General features: G+C 37.7%; 1 protein-coding gene across 11 annotated transcripts in view; it reads left to right on the top strand.

Annotated features, from left to right (window-relative positions):
• KDM6A (lysine demethylase 6A) overlaps window positions 1–15536 on the top strand; it is a 145928-nt gene that overhangs the window by 35171 nt on the left and 95221 nt on the right. For 10 of the 11 annotated variants that reach the window (XR_004167122.2, XM_090123431.1, XM_090123442.1 and 7 more), the window contains exon 4: window positions 9929–9978. Coding sequence is in view for 10 of the 11 variants with exons in the window: in XM_090123431.1 (XP_089979557.1) it covers window positions 9929–9978 (50 nt within the window). In the remaining variant the exon portion in view is untranslated. Of the gene's footprint in view, window positions 1–1857; window positions 4165–9928; window positions 9979–15536 lie in introns of those variants that run through there. The other variant, XM_090123454.1, reaches the window with a different exon arrangement.

Below are 15536 nucleotides of genomic sequence, written 5' to 3'. Positions count from 1 at the left end.
GGTGCATTAGTAGTTGGAGATGGTTCCTTAAGGAATGGTTTCCATAAGGAGTACAGAGTGTAGACAGTCATTTTAGAGGTTTTAATTCCAATTGAAAGCCCTTTGAGTTCATGGACTCTGAAATCATCGGTGTTTTCCTTGAGATTCCTTATTTTATGGAAGGTTCATGTATATTGGCTGTGTTCCTGCCTATGACATGGAGGACAGCTATCACTTGCACACGTGGAGGCACGCTTTTAGCATCGGCCACTTTGGATTTCTGTTCTCTGAATAAAATTCTTGAAAGTGGTAGGTAATGCAGTTAATGAGATAACTGGGAAAAATATGCAATTATTCACATCATTGTTAGAAAAACACAGTAGATGATACACTGAAATAATTGGTAGTGCTGCACTCAAGAGTGATCACATTTTTGATGTGCTATGCCAGTGTAGTTTGAATAATTGTTTATAGATAGTGACTGCATTGTCAGAAATACTAATAAAAATATTCTAAGTAATTTGTATGACAATATTAATTAGTTCAAGAGCATTTTAATCAACGTGTAAAATACTTCCTACTCATTTATTAATAAACAGACTAAACCTGGAATTTAAACACTCCAACCATTCTTACGTAGAGTTGTTGGAAGAATGATCTCCAGCTTCAACAGTGTGCCTGCATTTGTTTGTTCTTAGAGTTAAATTTGTATACTTATTAACATGTTAGACTTTCAGAACTAAAAAGGCAACCATTTCATTGTGCTGTATTCTGAGATAATTGAATAGTAAGCATGATCATATGAGCATAAGAGAGCAGTTCCTGGCATAGGTGGAATTGTGCGGGTTGCTTCTGGGCTGGCTTTTGTTGAGTCCCAGAAGAACTAGAATGCAGATTAAGTAGGATAGGATCTGACTGAGCTGAGGTGAAGGTGGCAGTGTTTCAGGTAAGTGAGACTGTGTTTACAGGGTTTTTTTTTCTGTTGTTTGTAATTGTCAATAATTATCTGAAATAGGGTTGCCTCTATTTAAAGGTGTTAATTTCATCTTCAGGATGCTGTCTTAAAATTTCAGGCAGTTTAAACTGCCACATGGAATTCCTGTAGAAAGTAGTAAGAATGTTCTTTGAAGCTTTTGAAATACAGTGCTCTTTATAAATAGTTTTTTGTTTTGTGTGTGATTTGTTAGTGGTAGAAGATGTATATTACAGGATATAACTGGGCCATGTTTTTTGACTGAAAATTTTCATTTTGGGCAGTGTTTGAAATAACAGTTGTTAAAACCATTTTGTGGAATAAGTTCTTAGAAGGATTTTGAGCTTCGTGTGGTTCCACTGTGTTCCTCCATTGATACTCACCATGTTTTAAGACTTTTTGTAGAGTAAATGTGCTTAACTAGAAGTAGGTAATTATCTAAAAGATTTATGTCATAGAAAACTCTTTGTCATGATTAACTTGTGTCTTAAAGTTTAGTACTTCTTAGTTTCTTGTGCAGCAAACAGTTGGATGTGTTCATAGTACAGTGGCATCCCACCAGTTTGGTGCTGCATTATATTTCCAGATGCAAATGTTTATTTGTCAATAATGTTACTTTGAGGACTACTTGGTATTTTGTCTTTTGTAAATGTATTGCATTTGTGCGTCTGCATTCATTTTGTGTTAAAAGGAAGACATGCTCTAGACTTCTTTGATCATGCGTGTTTTGGTACTTTCAGCAGAAATCTCTGAAGGAAACAGAACAGTGCCTTCCCTGAGGCCTTGGAACAAAAGACCTGAGTTGCATTTCTCTGCTTGAACTTCCACATTTTCTTTCTTTTTTTTTTTTTTTAATTTAATCATTGACTCAACCTTAAAATTTCCTCAGCTTTTGATGTTTTCAAGCCTTTAGCCTAGCAGAGTTCTTCCTAAATTAAAATGCTGTTGTGGATAAAACTTTGTACTGTGTAATCAGCTGTTTCCATAATCTACAAATATCTCCCACGTGTTTAATGAACATTTATTATTTTTCCTGGAAATACTGTCAGATTGAAGTAATGCTTGTACCCTGTGCCTGATTTGTGCAGTTCTTCACCTAATTTTCTATCTTATTTTCACACCAAAAAAACCAAATTATTTAAAAATTACTACTTCCACCAAAAAATGTTTAAGAAAAGGGCTGATGTTCGTAGACAAATATTGATCCTTGGGTTGTTATTTTGCCAGTGGATAGGGTTAGCCCAGAGGTCAGACATCAAGTTAAAGTAGTGGGTTTATCTTAAGTTTAAAGCAATGAGATAATAAGTGAAATGATACAGCAGGAATGAAACGGAACAAGGCAGTGCACCTAACCATTACTACATGGGAGTAGTGGTAAATTAAGAAAGATCTATCCCCAAGCCCTGGTTGCAGCGAGGATTTGGAGAGCTTTTCCTGGCAATTGGGGGTCTTACGCAGTGCGGTCACTTGTAGGTGAGCTCTCCAATTCTGCTACAAGAGGGTCCAGTTTTTATATCGTTGAATAAACAAGTTTACGTGACAGTTAGGTGGAAACGTGTTTTCATTCTCCCTTTCGGATTCCACCTCAAGCCTGGCCAGGGCTCAAGGGGGAACCAAGGAAGTTTGTAGGCCTTGACACTATGCTTCTAAACAAGGAAAGGTTAATGTGTTCTCATAACACTTTATCTGAGCTACATCTCTTGCTAATGAGATGTTTTGTCCAAGCTACATATTTGGCCAATGATCGTACATATTTTGCTAGTGATCGGATACTGGTGATATATAGTGCTGGGTTGTGAGATTCATTTAGAGGTCAACCTTGTTTCCAGGCTTACTGTTCAGGCCTTAGTACTTCAACTCAGGGATGTATAATCGTACATCATTCAAGCCTGCAGTTGTATCATAGAATGGCTCGGACTGGAAGGGACCTCAAGGATTATCAGATTCCACCTCCCCTGCCACAAGCAGGGTTGACAGCCACTGGACCAAGTACTAGATCAGATTGCCCTGGGTTGCATCCAGCCTAGCCTTGAACACTTCCAGAGATCAGGCATCTACAACCTCTTTGGGCAGTCTCATCACTGTCTCAGCAAAAAAAACCTTCCCCCGATGTCTAATCTAAATCTTCCCTCCTTCAGTATCAAACCATTCCCCCGTGTCCTATCATTGTATATCCATGCAAAAAGTTGATTTCCCTCTGGTTTGTAATCTCCCTTTAAATTTTGGAAGGCTGTAATGAGGTCTCCCTGTGGACTTCTCTACAGACTGAACAAGCCCAGTTCTTTTAACCTATCTTAATAGGAGAGCTACTCTCTGATCATTTTCATGGCCCTTCTGTGCACCCTCTCCAAAAAGCTCCACATCTTTCCTTCATTGGAGGCCACAGACCTGGGTGGAATACTTCAGATGGGGCCTCCTAAGGGCAGAGTAGAGAAGGACAATCACTTCCCTCACCCTGTTAGCCATTCTTTTGATGCAGCTCAGGATGCCTTTGGTCTTCCAGGCTATAAGTGCACACTGACTAATAAGTTTTTCATCAACCAGGACCCCTATGTTCTTCTCAATAGGGCTACTCTCAAGGAGTTGTTCTTCCAGTCTGTATACATATGTGAAATTACCCTGACCCAAGTGCAAAGCCTTGTACTTGTCTTTGTTGAACCTTGTTAGGTTCACATGGGCTCTCCTTTTGAGTTTATCCCTTTGCATGGCATCCCTTCCTTTTACAGGATCAGCTGTACCACTCAGTTTTGTGTCATCAGCAAACTAACTGAAGATGCACTCAATCCTCCTGTCACCTGTGTCGCTGATGAAGTTATTAAAGAGTATCAATCTCAAGATGAACACCTGGGGGACACTGCTTGTCACTGGCCTCCACCCAGACTTAGAATCACTGACCACAGCCCTCTGGCTGTGATCTTCCAACCAATTCCTTATCCGATGAATAGTCTACCCTTGAAGTCAATATCACTCCAATTTAGAAATAAGGGCGTGGTGGGGAACCGTGTCAAAGGCTTTGCAGAACTCCAGGTAAATGATGTGACTTCCTTCCCTTTGTTCACTGATGCTGTCATAGAAGGCCACCGGATTGGTTGGGCATGGCCTTCCCTTGGTGAAGCCATGCTGGCTGTCCTGGATCACTGGCTCATCCTTCACATGCCTTAACATGTCTTCCAAGAGGATTTGTTCCACGATCTTTCTTTCCAGGCACAGAGGTGAGGCTGATCTGCCTGTAGTTCCCTGGCTTTTCCTTTTCTTTTTTTCTTCATCCCTTGGGAGTGATGTTTTCCTTTTTCCAGTCACCAGGCACTTCACCTGACAGCCATGACTTTTCAAATGTGGTGAACAGCAGCTCAGCAGCCACATCAGCCAGCTCCCTTAGTGCCCTTAGGTGCATGTTATCCAGCCCCACAGACTTGTACATATTCTATCGAAGGAGGCTTAGCTTTTTGAAGTTTAGCCAGCCAGATATTTGTGCTGGTCACATTAGCCTTGCATGGTGCCACTAGATGGTGTCAGTATCTAGTTTGATGTAACCTTACTTTAGCACTAAGACACTAAAAACTGTTCTGTTTGCATCAGCTTCAAAGGCCTCTTAAATTTTGAGGTATCATGAGGCATATCTGTTAGAGTAGACCATAGCAGAGCCATTCTTTTGTAACTGTATGCTTTGTGATTGAATGTGCTAAAAATGACTAGTAGAGGGACGTCTTCCAGGCAGTTTTTTGCTTCCCATTTTCACCTTACTTCTTTGTTCAGGTTACACGTTTGGAGTCTGGGTATGAAGAGAGATTGGCTATCACAATGCTGAGATAATTATGTAATTTGTAAAGTTGTACAATTTTCTCATGCAATTAAGTAGATTAAAAAATCCTGAAGCCACATGCACGGTAATTATGTAAAATCTATTTTGTATTCATTCTCAGTGTGAAATCTAGGAATCTTAAATAAGCATGAGTAAGAAAATAGTATCATCCTTGTCACGATTGTGAGATGTCCCTTGACCTTCATCCATAGTACGAGAGGAAGCAAAGTCTTTGGGGAAAAAAATAGTAAGCTTGCATCTTTCTGTCGGTGTGTAACTGTAGATATTGCAGGGTGGGTGGTTCTAGGTGGCTGTAAAAGCCTTTTAATAAGATGCAGGCAGTATAATGTAACTGTATGAACTCACGGAAGGCAAGCTTTGCACTGGGTGGCGGAGGTTTGAAAAAGAAATTCTGAAGCCAGCTTTGATTCTGGCACAGGAGATAAGGTTACTTACTGTCCATTATATCTTTAATTCTCTGGGTATAAAGACAGTGTTCTTCTCAGAGCTATTTTAGGCAAACACAGTTTTTTTTCTTGTCAAGCAGTATAGATTATTTTGATCTGAAAAGCTGTTTATACCTTTAGGGCAAACAAACCCATTATTCAGGTGGAATGGCAAATGCTATATACCACTCGGTGGGCTATAAGGTTTACCAGATTCTGAGCAAGTATCATAAAATTGCTGGATTTCGAGAATGATGTTGTCTGGAAGAGCTAGAATTGATTTGATAAGTAATGAAATACTGGGTGGAAGGACCAAAACACGTATCCAGGAACCCCTTTTATAGCAACTCTTGAGTTGCTTGTCCTGTTTTGTTTTAGATGTTGAATACGGTCTTTCAGCTTTGTGCTTTTAATAGAATTTTCTGTGGGTGAGAAGGTCGTGTTATGAATGTGGTTGAGAGTGAAGAAAAGTGTTTGGCACACTGGGGAAAAAAGAAGTTTCTATGTGTTTGGCCTCTAGCAGTTCCACAGGTATCATTTCAGTGGTGAAATTTTAGATTTGATAAGCTCATAATCAAAAGTTTGTCTGCAAAATTCTTTTTTGCTTAAGAGTGATTTCAGGGTACTCACGATATTCTGTAGTCCTAGATTACTTTACTTTAAATGGATTTTTAAAGCTAATTTCAAGTGGCACGTGGATGCTTAGATGCATAATTTAACTTTCTCTCTTTCAGTAAATATTGATTCCTTTCAACTTTTTTCTCTGTATTTGCAGTTTTGTATTACTCCTGGAAATGATACTACTTGCAAAACCGATCTTATGTACAGATTTCTTATATTTTAATTTCTAATGTATCTTTCATGCTATCTGTATATTTTAAAAGAGAATTCCCTCTCTTTTTAGAAGCATGTCGATGATCTGGCTTACTTTCTCTGGAAGCCTTTAGAATATGGGCTAATCTAAAAAAAGGATATCTTAACTGAGAATTTCAAAAACTTAATGAAAATGTAATTTTAAAAATGGGAGTTTACAGCAGAGTGGAAAGGAACAGTGGTTCACAGAATTTTTTTCTGCCAAAAATCAGCTTGCCTTGGAATGACAAGTCTTGAATGAAAAACAATTGAGCAAATGACAATTTATTTTCTAAATGCTACTAATATGACTCATAAGTTAGTATCTGCTTGCTTTCTAAAAATCCAGGGTACCCCATACTACGGTTAGAATCATAGTACTGATGAAGAATAGACTGCGTCTCAGAAGGGGATTGACTCCAAATTCTTATTTATTCAGTCAGATTCACTCTTGTCCTTTCATTCCTTCTTCATTTAGAGCAAGTTTTATAACTTGGTGGATTTGCACTCATCTCATACTGTTCAAAACTTAATTTAAGGGGGAAGTTGTTTATAGTTCCATAATATGGTTTTTAGATGTTGAAAATTTGGTTTCTATTTGTTCTATTGAGTCTAGACTTAGTGTACATGTCTGCACTGAATGAGCTCTGGGAGCAGAAGGTATGATGGGCTTCAAGGTCATGTTTTATTGCTTTAAAACTAGCAGGTAGTTTCAGCTTTATTTCATAATTTGGTTTCAAGCCTCTTTTTATACGCAAGATTCTTGTTAGGAGTGTGCTTGATTAGGGATGGTTCACATAGGTTCTGGGGGAAAAAACAACGCAGTTGAATCCTTTCAATTTTTCTGTCCTTAGCAGCAAAGCTTGTGTGTCTGTGCAGTAGATTTTAATGTAGCTGTAAACAGAACTGAAATAAACTTTGACAGGTAACTAAGTTGAGCACTTGTTCAATTCTGAAATTGTGCTTGAATAACAGTTTCTAGTTGTCTAACTTACTTGAAGAGGAAAGGGACATTTAGTTCCTCTTTGCAGATGTAAGGGATCCCTCTGGGGTTTATTGTTAGTGTTTTCAGCACGATGAGAATTCTTTCATTTCATTTTCAAGAAGCTAAATATGGTGGCTGGTAGCAGCACAATGCTGTCACCCCAGAAGGAAAAGATGGTAGCTTTCTCGGTATGACCAGCAATTAATAATGGATCAGAAACAGTTATGAACTGAGAAAGAGGAGGAACTATCACAGAATATCCTGAGCTGGAACTGACCCATGAGGATGATCAAGTTCAGCTCCTGGCTCCACACAGGACACCCAAAATCAAACCCTGTGCTTGAGAGCACTGTCCAGATGCTCTCTGAACTCCATCACTCTGGGCCGTGCCCACAGCCTTGTGCATCCCATTCCATGCCCACTGCCCTCTGGTGCAGACCCTTTCCCTAACCCCCAGCTGCCCCTCCCCTGATCCAGCTTTAAGGATGAATCCGTAGAACAGCTTACTGAAGCCAGAAATAGGATTGGGTGCTACAGACGCTTTAGAGGAGGACTGTCTTGTGTTCTTTCATTCTTTATAAGAATAATGTGATTTTAGAATGAATGTCTTGCCTCCTTAGTATGTGTATACAAAATATGCTTCAGCGGGCCGTGCTTTCCATGTACTTGCTTTTAACTGTAGCATGAGGCAGGTGCATTAAAACAGTCATTTCAACTGTTACTGTGGGAAGCTGCTGAATTTTACTGAAGTGTGGAAGAGGTAGCAAAGAAAATAATTTGCAAACATCAGGACTAAGGATAACTGGTACGGTATCATGGTGCAAAGATTTATTTATTTATTTAAAATCTAGGATCGTTTCTCTACATTAATTGGAAGAGCTGGTACTTCTTCGGGCAAGTTGCCTTACAGCAGTGGCTTCAGTGGATTCTTGTGCCTCCTGTGCCTCCTACTCTCTGACATGTGCTTTGTCTGGTCTGGATGCAGCTAATTATGTCTTTCCGCCATGACGTTATTAGTGAATCTGGAAAGAGTGTTTGGGGCAGGAGCTCGTTTTCTGTTATGTGAACATATAGTGCACAACTTAGTTACAGAATGTGACTGAAATGTGCTTACTCTCGACATTTATAAACTTACATTTAGACTGCAGTTATATGTACTGAAACTTGTACTGATTGGTGGAAGGGAATTGTATTTTTATGTTTTGAAAAGCTTAGTCTGGTGGGGTAGGTCATTAGAAGTTTCTGTTTAACTGAGCTGCGTATAAATAGCTATACTTTCCTGTGTTGATAATCTGAGGTTGATGAGTATTATTCTGTTTGTTGTTTTTTTCTGTACCGGGCATCTAAGTGAATCTGCAGTTGGCTTTGCAGGTGATTCCAGCAGTGAGAGGCAGAGCATATGCACGATTCACCACATATCAGTTAGGTGCATGAGAAGCGTAGTTTTGAGGAACAATATTGATCAGCACTCAGGATGACTGGCAAAAGATATGACAGGTCTGAGTGTTTTGGTAGTGAGCTTGATGGGGGAAAAAAAAAAAACCACTAAACCAAAAGAAAAAGGTATTTGCTTTACACTTCGGTGTTTTGTTGAGGAAAATAAATCAGTGAATTTATCCCTGCTCCAAATAGAGAGGTGTATCAGCTACCATTGATGATTAGCATGCTAATTAGCGTGTTTATTTCTACTGACAAGCAGAGTTTTGTAAATGCAATCCAGAAGTATTTAAGGCTGTAGTAATGATGAAAGTCTGTATATCACCAGGCTGCAGGATATAATCAAAAGAGATGGAAGATGTCTGGGTGTATCCTCAGCTGTGTATTTAAGAAAAGGAAGCTCTGCGTGCCCTGTCATTTAATCCATTTTGTTCTTATTTTGCTTAAGCCTATATACTTCTGTTAAGTTATGGAAATGAGTGAGCAGGACAGGTATTGAAGGATGATAAAATGTTGGTATGTAATTTGTCTGTGGTACTTGCAGGAAATGAATCTATGCGTAAAGTACATATTATTCTTGCTGTCTTAATCTGCTCAGTGCTGGTAGTTTTTCAAAGCAGAGGTTGTCTTCTTTTGTTATTTGGAAAATGCACGCTATGTAGAAACCGTTCTCATATCTTAAGACTTGTTGAAAAATTAAAGTCTTGGTGTTATTGCAGTGAATCATTATTTAAAAGAGTACAGTTTTGATGGCGCCTATTGTAACGTTCTTAGAAGAACATAAGGCCTGTTTGCACTATAGTCTGATGTTGCCGTATCCCTGTTAGCCAAAGGGCAAGTTGCATCAACAACAATTTTTAGTCAGAAAAAGAGATGAAAGAATGGTGAATTGAGAAGTTCATTGCTAAGTAGTACTTGTATTCTACAAAACGCCGCAGCGCTTGTGCTGTTACTCAGCTTAGTCTCTGTCTTCTTAGGTGAGTAACATATAAGCCTTTTTTAACTTGCTTTTGTTTTTCCGGTTACTGAATGAAAGGACATGTGAAAATGCTTTCTCTTTACATGTCCCTCCACACCAGTTCTTTAGAAATTACAGTACATCAGGGAGAATGGTAAATGAGCTACATGATTAAATTTGTAAATCTTATAGCAGCATTGTCCAGGAAGAAAGTTTCAAAATTTAAAATGATTCCTATGGTTGTAGTTTTTCCTTAAAATGCTGCTTGATTTACATTTGTATGATCAATAATAAATATAATTTTTAGTTGACATCTCATAAAATTATAATCGTAAGGAATGCGTTACCCACAACAGGGCACTTATTGTGGCAGTGTTACTTTTATTAAGCCATTTGTCATTTTAATGTTGTGTTCTGACTCTTAAGATTTTCTGTCTTACTCCAAAAACAAACAAACAGCAAAACAAATTCAACACTGTTTTTTTCTTTCTTACAGCATTATCTGCATACCAGAGGTACTACAGTTTACAATCTGACTACTGGAAGGTCTGTATATGCAGCTTCTAAAATCTATTTATTTATTTTGCTTAAATATATTGCTGTAATGATTGAATTTCTAAAATAGATAAATTTCACTATGTTTGGAGTATCTACCTGCTGTTTCTTTGTGGTGTATTAATTGAGCCTAAATGGAAATGTTCACCTATTTGTGCAATTTATCATAAGTCTAAGTGGAAATAAATCTTCACACTGTTTATTGAAAAGAGAGATGGGGTAATTTGCCACAGTGTAGATTTTTTTGTTGTCTGCTATTTCAGGTTTTTTAATGTAAACATATATTTGAATGCATGTGAGTACTGAGAGAACCTTAACCACTTGAAGGCTGCTCCATAGGTGTTGGGTTTGAACTTGGAAGAATGTTCTCAGATTGCTTTTTATTTTCAGATATCCCTCTCAGTATCTCAAGAGAGTGTCCTTACATGAAATGGGAAAAAGTTTTGTTTGTATAGACATGATATCTGAAAGTTAACATGAAGATATCAGGACCTTAATTGAATAACGTTTTTAAATTCCTTAGTGATACTGTGGAAAAAATTGGTAGCATTGTTGCGTTGTCCTGTGAAATAATGGGAAGCTTATAATTCAGTCACAAGTGCAGGAAACACACAGCACACTGTTCTGTGGTCTTTACAAATGTTTTCCTTAAAAGTGTTCTTAAGTACGTATCTCAAACAGGGAGAGAGGGTTCAGTCCAGAGAAGACATACCAGCCTTCAGTAAACAATATTTTGTTTGTTCTTTATGTTTTCATAAGGCATGTCAGTACGTTATGAAAAGTTTGGGAGGATAGGAAGTGGAAGGCAGTGTAAATAAAGCGTAGAAGAATGAATCACAGAATCACAGAATGGCCCAGGTTGGAAGGGACCTCAAGGATCATGAAACTCCAACCCCACATGCAGGGCCATCAACCTCCCCATTTAATACTAGACCAGGCTGCCCAGGGCCTCGTATTGAGCTGAATGTGTAGGGCCTAGTAATGAGCTGAAATAAATGTGTTTTCCGTGAACATGGAATAGGCTTACAATGGGACAGTCCTAGGGAAATTGTTCAGTTGGTTTTGTCATACCCCTTAGTCCAGTGCAAGTTGAACAAGGTCCATTTTTGGACCAGAGCATTTTGGAGTTGAGGAAGTTGCTTTTCAGAGATAAATGTTGCATTTAAAAAAGGCAACAAAATTAGCATTCATCTGTTCCTCTTGTATGTGCTTGGAGAGTAAAAGATTGTTGTAAATGAGTGTATTGGAATCAATTAAATGTCTATTGTAATTATTTCTATTATTTGTACTCCTCCCATGTTAAACATTTCAGAATATTTTGTCTTTATTTCTGATGTTTTTTTACTCTACTGAAGGAAGTGATGATTAGGAAATTTTCTCAACATTTTTAAAGTGCACAGGGTGGTGTATAAGTGATGGTATACATTTCAGAGACATAGAGTGGTTCAGTGTCGCTCATAATATCTGCAAGTAAAAGAAATGCAAAAACTGTTCTGTAGTTCTATTTCAAGGGCGTGGATGGCAGTAAAATGTGTAATCTCTGCTTGACTTGTTGAAACCAATTTCTGTTTATTCACTGTGGTGATATTCTAAGATTTCTTGTTTGACCATGCTGAGTTACTTGATGTCATTAAGCTGTCTTATATATAATGTTATTTAGTGGTTTTTCGGTCACTGTTGTTTTTTTTGGGGGGTAGGAAGGGTCATAATTAGTTTTGAAATTTTCTTGACTTTTATCTGCATGAAAAAGAGCTTGAAAAAGTCCAAAGGCATTTTTCAACTGAAGCATCTTTTTGATGAAACTGATTAAAAATCAGACTAACTGGATTGCTTTCTTAATGCATAGTGAAGCTAGTCTGGACTTTGCAACAGAAAGCTGCCTGGATTGGGGCACAGTGTTTCCCCTCCCTGCACCCCCATGCTTCCCTGCATTGAGCACATTTCTTGTTTCTTGTTGTCCTTCAGATCTTGTATTTACATGAACACTGAGTTTGCAATATATTTTTGGTCACCCAATAATACGCTTATAAGTTCTTATAAACTTAATAATTAACAGCGATTTGCAAATGCATAAAAATAAGCAATAAAAACCTCCAATTGCATTTCCTTGGTTTACAACATTAACTTTTTTTAAGATTCCATATTAAAAAAAAATTTGATTTGAATTCTTTTGGGGATCAATAAGCTGTTGGAAATTCTAATGGTAAAAGAGGAGAGAAGGGTTGTGAAGAAAGGGTGGCATTTGTGAGCAGTGATGAGAGCTGTGTGAAAATACTGAGAAATTCGTGGAGATTGCTGAATCACATGAGGGTTGTTACATAAGACAGGTTTGAAAACAGGCAGGAGCAGTCTTATAAACTTGTGCAGCATATCAGAAATTATTTAGTGTTGCTCTGCAAATTGAAATTAGTGTCCTTTCTTGCTTTATAAATAGAACGCTTCTAGAAGGGCTGTGAGAGGCTTTGTGCTTGTTTTGGGTGTAGTTTGGCCTCCTTGCTTAGTGTTTTTAGTCTGTGCTTCTTTGGGTTTTCACTGTTGCATCAGGTTGGTAAGTGATTGTTCTGTCGATGGATTATCATCATAATACATTCATTCTTTGATTTATCTTTTTTAAATTTTTAATTTTTTTAAAAATAGAATTTTTAATGATCACAATTTTTTTTTTTTACCAGCTCTTATTTCTGACTTTTAAAAATTTGATGCCTGGGTTGTTCTGTTGCTAATATGGGAGACGGTTTTCTTGATTCTGTGAAACAAAGCAAGAAGAAAATAACTTGTATTTAGAATTTATTTTCATGTTATAGGTGCAGAAGTGAAAGGTGAAAGAATGGGAGGAGGCTGTATTTTGCTGTTTACCAGAAGAATGTTCGTTCTTGCTGGTGATACACTACCTACTTCCTAAGAAATATTATCTGTATGGGTAGTTTTGATAGAGCTGCATTGCATTATGTCACATACTCCTAAACGGGCCACTTTTATCAGTAATTCCTTTGGGCACTCACAGGTCAGTGCAGAATGTCCTGCAGAATTTCTGAGTTACTGCAGTTTTTGTTTGTCACAGGCACCGTGGTGTCTTAACTCCATTAAAAAATATTTGACTTGAAACCTGGCAAAGTAAATATCTCAACTCGGATAAAAGCTGAGAAAACTGAATAAAGCTCTTCAGTTCAAGTACTTTTTTCCAATGTTTCTTCTTATGTCTGTGCTAAAATAAATCTGCCTTCTGTGCAGTGTACTCCATTCGTATTTCTTTTTAAAACTCCTGTGTCAGAAATTTTGGGGGAGGTGAGGAGGACTGCGGAGGATGAACAGATAGGAAGGGCAGCTCAGGAGAGGGAGACAACAACTAGAAATCCAATTTGTAGATTTTGATGCTGCTGAGAAAATAGATGTCAAGTGTTAAGTGTCTGCCATGGTTATCAGTTTTGACATATTCTAAGGAGGGAAGGATTAGAACAGCAAGGAGTAAGATGCTTTTTATTTTGTTTGAACATGGTGGGAGATATCCGGCACCTGGGAAAAACTATTTTAATAGTTTTGTATGGCTGTATTATAATACAGTTGATTGCAGTGATCTCGTCTATGTAGCATCTGGGTTCTATTAGGGCTGTCTTAACCAATTTCAGTACATGAAAGAGTAAATGTGTATGTGTAAACTATGTGTATATCTTGAATTGACATGGTTCCTTAAGGCAGAGCAAAGCCTCCCGTCCTTCTTTCTCTTCTCTCCCATGTGGGGCTGGGAAAGGTGTGTCTGTATATATATATATTTCACTACTTGCTGAAGTGATTCTGGTGAGGTGTTTGCTGAAGAGTCTGGTTGTTCACTATTTTCATGAGACCCTCTCTGCTTTGATATAGCATTGTTACTGTAGCCCACATTTTGGTTTGATAGTCCTGTTTAAAGTACGTTTATGTGATTTTTTTTTTTTGCGGGTAGGTGTGCGTTAACATACTGTTAATTATAGTTGTGTACTTGTCGATGTTACAACACAGATTTTGAATGAAGAAAACATTTTGGTGCAGGTACGTATTAGGTTGAGCTGCATAGGTAGCTGCAGGCAGACATAGATTGTGGGCAGGTAACGTTCCTGACGATAGGTCTTACCTGTGGGAAGCTCCTATGTGCTGGTTCTCTGCGGTGCTCCCATCAGCCATCTGTTATATATATCTCCTAGTTGGGGAATTGCTATTTAGCTTTCTAGACAGTGTTTTAGTCAAATCCAAAGTATTGAGGATAAACTGTGAGAATATGTGGACAGCATTGCTGTTGTACCTGATTGTGAGTGTGTGAATGGAAAGTGGCCATCAGGTACTCTCTGCCTCTGCTGTGGACATTAGAATGCCTGTCTAAATTCATGATTTTATCTCAGGCCTTCTCCATGTCTATTGATTTTTGGCATCGTGTTTGCAAACAACAGAATTTCCCTGCAAGTTGCTCAGCTTGAGGAGAGTCTAAAACCATGCAGATGTTTAAAAATAAAAATAACAAAACAAACAAAAAACAATAACAAAACCAACTTAAATTCTGTTGAGAGGGCCCAGGAAAGTGAGACTGAGTAACTGTGTGTTTGTGCTTGTCATGGATGAAGAATCATAGAATTATTCATGTTGGAAACGACCTGAAAGATCATCATGTCCAACCATGTAATCATAATACCCTAACTCTGACATCAGTCTTTGCTGAGTTGTTGACTTAACAAAAGAAAGCAATTTTACGATGTTCTTTGATATGCAGCCCTGCAGTGTAATGTGGTACCAGTTAATTTTTTACAGTGCTGTTTTATAATTAAACCTTTGTAAAATTGTTACAAACAATATTTTGTAACTTCATGGCTAAAACACTTAGTTAACAGAAAGACTTCTTTCCATAAAGAGCTAAAAGTAAGATTAAACATGTTTATTTTTGAATTTGACCTGGCACTCATCTTAAATATACTTGTACAACTTCTTTTCTTCTCTATTAGTTTTCCCTTCTGATTGGAAAAATGTGATGGCTTTTTTTTCCTGTTTTCTCAATGCTATAAAATAGGAAAACAATGGAAAATGATGCTTTAATTTTGGATGCTTTGCTGTGCCTTTTTTTGCAGACTGTTAGTCCATTTTCCCCCTTTTTAAGAAGATGGACAAAAAGCAATTACTAGACACACTGATAACAACAAATAAGAGAACGTTTTGCACCTCAGAGGGTCTGTTATAAAACAGAGCAATTTTCCATTTCATTGACTCACAACTGTTTTATTTTCTGCTGTAACCTCAAAATATCTAGTAGAGGTTTTGGACATAATTCATCAAAACTTCAATTATTTTTTTAATAGGCTATAAATGCTTAGTTTAATTGAAACAGTACCATGGTACAGGACCAATAAGAATTACTGAAGCAGACATTCCTGAAACAAAAGTTGGAAAGGGTAGTAGGATTGTGAAATCTGGGTTTCTGAATTTTCATTCAGGTGCCCTTAGTTTTTTTTAAGTGCGTTTTAATACATACATATATATTTTTTAATGGAATGAGTATTCTATGTGAAGAGATGCACTTGAGAAGGTTC

The sequence above is a fragment of the Phasianus colchicus genome, chromosome 1, assembly GCF_987193195.1.
Source record: "Phasianus colchicus chromosome 1, bPhaCol1.hap1.1, whole genome shotgun sequence".
NCBI lineage: Eukaryota > Metazoa > Chordata > Aves > Galliformes > Phasianidae > Phasianus > Phasianus colchicus.
Note: the sequence above shows the minus strand (reverse complement) of the source record. Positions and strands in the feature narration are given on the sequence as shown.